General features: G+C 48.6%; 1 protein-coding gene across 4 annotated transcripts; it reads left to right on the top strand.

Annotated features, from left to right (window-relative positions):
• The first annotated feature begins 338 nt into the window (after positions 1 to 338).
• On the top strand, positions 339 to 5,756 carry TMOD4 (tropomodulin 4). 4 transcript variants are annotated; one of them, XM_066377450.1, is made up of 10 exons: positions 339 to 470; positions 1,505 to 1,669; positions 1,878 to 2,034; positions 2,541 to 2,657; positions 3,421 to 3,510; positions 3,990 to 4,099; positions 4,212 to 4,319; positions 4,709 to 4,852; positions 5,096 to 5,240; positions 5,637 to 5,756. In XM_066377450.1, exons 2-10 carry the CDS (start codon positions 1,547 to 1,549, stop codon positions 5,657 to 5,659), a joined length of 1,017 nt encoding a protein of 338 aa, XP_066233547.1. In that variant the 5' UTR covers positions 339 to 470; positions 1,505 to 1,546; the 3' UTR covers positions 5,660 to 5,756. The 4 variants fall into 4 exon arrangements, with proteins under 4 accessions (XP_066233547.1, XP_066233548.1, XP_066233546.1 ...); XM_066377451.1 differs by having other exon boundaries at positions 3,990 to 4,120; positions 5,189 to 5,240; XM_066377449.1 differs by having other exon boundaries at positions 3,990 to 4,120.
• The last annotated feature ends 290 nt before the right edge of the window (positions 5,757 to 6,046 follow it).

Raw genomic sequence — 6,046 nt, 5'->3', positions numbered from 1 at the left:
CTGAGCATATGAGTCTTTATATTTGGAGAGGAAGAACATTCATTATTAGCTTCCCTTTTTAAATTGTAAAGTATTCATTCCTCCAACTAGATTATAAACACATTAAAGTTAGACAACCAGACAAAATCCTATACTCACTTTTATATCACCTTATAATCACTGTTTTGAATATAGCAGACACCATATAAGTAGGAACTGCTTGTAGAACTCCAGTTTCTAGGACTTAGGCTTGTATGACGAGAAAGGGCGTGTGTGTAATGGCTGTTAGTGGCCACTAGAGGCTCTCAGGGCTGGGCAGGGTATGGGGGCTGTGTATATGTGATCTCCCACTATCCCCCACCTGGCGGGAGCTAAAATAATAAAATGCTGAGCTCACTGTTCCCCCACCCTTTCCCCGGGCACCGGCACTGGGCTCCTGCCACAGGGACAGTGCTCCTGTGGAGCAGACAGACTGGCTGACAGAAGGGCAGGTGAGGAGGGAAGTGGCTATTAGGACCGGTAGGTGGAGAAGGCAGGGGGCTTATGGATCAACCTGGTGGGAGAGGGGAATAATGGCTACTATTGGGAATTATATAAAGTGTGTGTCGTCTCTGTCACTCAGTGTGTTTCTACCACTGTCCGTAGTATCCTTTAACTGTATAGCTTACATTGTCAATGTAAGTATCACACTTTCTAACTCAGAGTTGGCATGTTGTGTATGTTTATTTTTATATTGTAAAAGACTGCAAGTTTAATCCTCCTACTTTTTTAATCCTCAAAGTTTTTAAAGAAACTTTGTCCCATATAGAAGGAACCTGTTGGTCTGGTGTCACCTTCCTGTCCAAAGCCAGGGACAAATTATGGGGATTTAGCCCCTCCTCCTGGATGCCATACTACCCTTCCCCCCCAACCTGGAAGTACCCACCACCACCACCCAACTTCTTTTTTCCCTTAGGATTTAGAGTTTTAGCAAACAGAAAGTGAAACCCTGATCCCCCACAATAGAAAAAATGAGGGTGAGGTCAGAGAATTGTCTCTTCCCTGCCTCCCCCTACCTCCAAATCCTTGCTTTCTTAAACCAGTTTAGGAAAAAGACTGGATTGTGGGGAAGAGAGGAGGAATATCCCTGAAGCTCTCTGCCCCCACCCTTTCAATAGGAGCTGGGCCTGGGGCCAGCTGTGTTGACAGGGCTCCCGGCAGCTATGCTCGGTCAGGAGGCGCAACAGGCGAGGTTATAGGGAAGGGGTGCTGCCAGGATTTCTCCCATTTTAGTGGGAAGACAAATCCAACCTGGATGCCTGGGATCCTCATCCAGAATAGCTGGAAGCTGAGGAAGCAGGAAGAAGGAGGCTCTGGTTCTAACTAAACAACCTCACCTCCCCCCATCTTCCCAAGCCCAATTAGGTTTCTAATTTTGAGGCATCTTGTTCATTGTTCTGTTCCCTGGCTGGGTCTCTTGGTGTCCTTGCTGTGTTTGTCCATGTAGGTCTTTCCATTGTCCAACCACTTTCCCCATGTTCCTCAGGCTCTGTGAGTACCACACTGTGGGGAGGGGTTGGGAGCCATCATGTCATCATATCTGAAGGAACTGGAGAAATACAGAGACATAGATGAAGATGAGATCCTAAAGACCTTGAGCCCTGAGGAGCTGGAGCAGCTAGACTGCGAGCTACAGGAGATGGACCCTGAGGTAGGGGCTCCAGCACACAAAACCAAGGGCAGTTCCCAAACATTTGGGGAAGGGTGCAGGACCCTGGATGGCTGAGACCAGGGCTACCTACAGGGCCTGGAGTCCCAAGAGGGCCAGGGAACAGGTGTCTGGAGGTGTTTTAGGTAGCCCTGCAAGTATCCTAGGTCAGAGGGGAGGTCTGACATGCTCCCCAAAACTCGTCCCTAAGAACATGCTCCTGCCAGCTGGACTAAGACAACGTGACCAGACAAAGAAGAGCCCAACAGGGCCACTGGACCGACAGGCCCTTTTGCAGTACCTGGAGCAGCAGGCACTAGAGGTCAAAGAGCGTGAAGATTTGGTGCCCTTCACAGGCGAGAAGAAGGGTATGGAGACCCTAACATCTATGTCTTCCCCTTCCAGAATACAAATGGCTGTCTCATGTGTCCTCCCTCCAGCTTCCCTCTCACCTGCCAGGTCCTATCAGTAGTCGGCAAACTCATTAGTCAACAAAGCCAAATGTCAACAGTACGATTGAAATTTGAGAGCCCAATTTTTTAAACTATATAGGTAGGTACATTGTTATTAACTTAATTAGGGTACTCCTAAGCTGGCCAAAGAGCCGCATGTGGCTTGCGAGCCGCAGTTTGCTGACCACTGTCCTAACTGCTCAGGGACTCCGCTGCCCTGATAGCTGCATGCCAGTTTGCACTCTTCAGCTCTTGGGAAAGGTCAGGGGACTCAGGAGTTCTGAGCTTGTAGAGGATTCAGGCTTTCCAGTGTCCCCTAGTGACCCAACATTCCAAAACCTCCTAGAGAAGGAAAGGAAGCTGGAGGCCAGGATCTTAAGAGAAATTACCTCTACCTGAACCATCCTTCCTCTCCCTATCAGGGAAACCTTACATTGAACCCAAAAGGGAAATTCCAGCAGAGGAGCAGATCACTCTGGAGCCTGAGCTAGAGCAGGCACTGGCCAACGCCACAGATGCTGAAATGTGTGATATTGCAGGTAGGCAGCTGTGGGAAGTTGAGGAGGGTGTGAATGTCTGGGTCAGGGGGTCCTATTCATGGCCTGGGACTGGTGGGGAAGACCCTGAACCAGGACATGGATGTTTGAGAAAGCTCCAGGTAGTGGCTTTTCATTTCTCTTATTTATTAAAAAAAATAAGTTAACATCTCAAGGACCATTTTACAGTGATAATAAAGCAAAAAAAAGTGGAACTATTCTGGCTGCTCTTGGGGACCTTCCTTTAGCTTTGTCTCAAGGTATTTTGTTTTTTGAGAGACAGAGAGAGGGAAAGATAGGGACAGACAGACAGGAAGGGAGAGAGATGAGAAGCATCAATCATTAGTTTTTCGTTGCGACACCTTAGCTGTTCATTGATTGCTCTCTCGTATGTGCCTTGACCACGGACCTTCAGCAGACCGAGTGACCCCTTGCTCGAGCCAGTGACCTTGGGTCCAAGCTGGTGAGCCTTGCTCAAACCAGATGAGCCCACACTCAAGCTGGCGACCTCAGGGTCTCGAACCTGGGTCCTCCACATTCCAGTCTAACGCTCTATCCACTGCGCCACTGCCTGGTCAGGCTGTCTCAAGGTTTTAAAAACCACTGCCTTAAGCAATTTATAGAGTGGACCACTGGGGCCAATGAAGGGGGAACCTCTTTGGAATACGTCAGGCTTAAAAAATGCAACAGATTCAGAATGTGGGAGGAGTGGCTTGGAACAAATCCTTTCTCATTCCTTGTCCCCCCTCTGCTTACTCTTTTTCAGCAATCCTGGGTATGTACACACTGATGAGCAACAAGCAATACTATGATGCCATCTGCAGTGGAGAAATCTGCAATACCGAAGGCATTAGCAGTAAGTGTATTTGGGAATATGGCCCCCAGAGCTCTTGTCAGGCAGTCCCAGAGACTGAGGAAAGGTAGCAAAGGGTGAAACAGGTGAACTGCAGAGAGGACCTGCCATAAGCCAGTGGTCCCCAACCTTTTTTGGGCCACAGACCGGTTTAATGTCAGAAAATATTTTCACAGACAGGCCTTTAGGGTGGGACGGATAAATATATCACGTGACCAAGACAAGCATCAAGAGTGAGTCTTAGATGGATGTAACAGAGGGAATCTGGTCATTTAAAAAAAATAAAACATAGTTCAGACTTAAATATAAATAAAACGGAAATAATGTTATTTATTCTTCCTCTGCGTACCGGTACCGGTCCGCGGCCCGGGGGTTGGGGACCACTGCCATAAGTGATAAGAGAATGTGCCATAAGTGATAAGAGAACCAACGGGGAGGAGGTTGTAGGGGACATGGGGTTTCTTTCCTGCCCTTACCTGCAGGTGTGGTACAGCCTGACAAGTATAAGCCAGTGCCAGATGAGCCCCCAAATCCCACAAACATCGAGGAGATACTAAAAAGTGTTCGCAACAATGACAAGGAGCTGGAGGAGGTAAACCTCAATAATATACAGGTATTTGACCACCATCCTTCAAACAATAACACTGGGATAACTGCTGACATGTGAGTCCCTTAACCCACCATCTCCTGTTCCCCTCTGACAGGACATCACAGTACCCATGCTAACTGAGCTGTGTGAAGCCATGAAGACAAATACCCATGTTCGGAGCTTCAGTCTGGTGGCCACGAGGAGTGGTGATCCCATTGCTCATGTAAGGCTGGTTGACATCCCTGGCCCTCTCCCTATAACTTGACATGCATCCCTGGCAGGTCTGTCATAAAGGGTTGTGCTGGAGTGCTATTCCCACCATGTCCTCTTACGGTAGCCGTGATGGAAACTCCTACCCTCAGTTCTACGACTCACAGCTCTAAAACCTTCAGATCATCTTCCCAAAGAGCCACAACCCTCTCTATACCCCCCAACTCCACTGCACTTGATCTTCCTGTTTCCCCAGCTCCTCACCTGCCTCCCTCTAGCCCTACCTATACTTCCTCAAGGACTCATCTCAAAGAGCTGTGTTTCCCTCTTGCTCCTGTTCTTTCTCTCCTCAGTCATCTGTAAAACTGTCCCCTAATCCTAACCCAAGTCCCTACTACCCAGGCGGTAGCTGACATGTTGCGTGAGAATCGTAGCCTCCAGAGCCTGAACATTGAATCCAACTTCATTAGCAGCACAGGACTCATGGCTGTGCTGAAGGCAGTTCGAGAAAATGCCACAGTCACTGAGCTCCGTGTAGACAACCAGGTCAGCACACCCTTCCCTTGGGCTTTGCATTCAGCTAATTCCGAGTCTCCTCCCTAAGGCAGCCACTAGGTCAAGATCTCATCTGATTGATTGCTCCTCTTCATTGTCTAAGAGGGGAGCCAAATCAGCACCTCTCATCACCCACTCTGGAAAAACAAGCCTCTCTGACCTCCCAAAGGGTGGATGATCTGCCACAGTGAACAGCCCTCTGGTGGCTGATAGCTTTCATCTCCCCTCCCCCAGCGCCAGTGGCCTGGTGATGCTGTAGAGATGGAGATGGCAACCGTGCTCGAACAGTGTCCCTCCATTGTCCGCTTCGGTTACCATTTTACACAGCAGGGTCCTCGAGCTCGGGCAGCCCAGGCCATGACCCGAAACAATGAACTACGTGAGTAACTGCAGACATGGTTTTGGTGGGGAGGGTCAAATAGGTGCAGAAGCTAGTGGACAGTCCTGAAAGCTGACTTAGTTCTAACAGCCAGGGGCGCTGCCAAAGCAATACTCACATGAGAAGTTCAAATCCAAGTGGTCAGAAAGTAGATGGAAAAGTACCCCTGCCCCAAATACATACCTGTAGAGAAGTGGAAGGGAAGCTAGACATACCTGTTTGGAAGCCAATATTTTAGTTGTCATTTCTTATTTTATTAATATGGCATGGGCATGTTTGGTGGCCTAAGACATTACCTCTTTATAAGTCTGGCCAAAGAACTGTAAAGGAGAAGACAACCTTTGCAGAAAGCAAGAGATGGAATAAAACTTGTGTATTACTCTTCCTCCTTTACAGGTCGCCAGCAAAAAAAGAGATAACACTACCTTTGCCTTTACCATCTGCAGCTGGGAGCCCGGAATGCTTAAATCCTCACTTATCTCCCTTCCCTGTAAATAAAGGTCCTTCTGTCCACTCTGCCTGCTTCCTTCCTTGGGCTTTGGGGTGGATACCTTGGCGCTAACACCCAAGGGTTACTGCCAGTTCATCAGGGGATTATTTATACTCTGGGGATCAACAGGAGGGAGGTTCAAATTACTAGGAAGAGTGGGGGAGCTTTCTCCCTTGGTGTTCCCCACAACTCTGCCAATGATTTCAGTCTCTTTACTTTCACAGGATATCTAGCCCCGTTTCCAGATGTGGCCAGACCCCCCCACCCCCACCCAGTTTCTACCTACAGCCCTCATGTGATTTGAAGGAGGAAAGGA

Source organism: Saccopteryx leptura, chromosome 3 (assembly GCF_036850995.1).
Source record: "Saccopteryx leptura isolate mSacLep1 chromosome 3, mSacLep1_pri_phased_curated, whole genome shotgun sequence".
NCBI lineage: Eukaryota > Metazoa > Chordata > Mammalia > Chiroptera > Emballonuridae > Saccopteryx > Saccopteryx leptura.
Note: the sequence above shows the minus strand (reverse complement) of the source record. Positions and strands in the feature narration are given on the sequence as shown.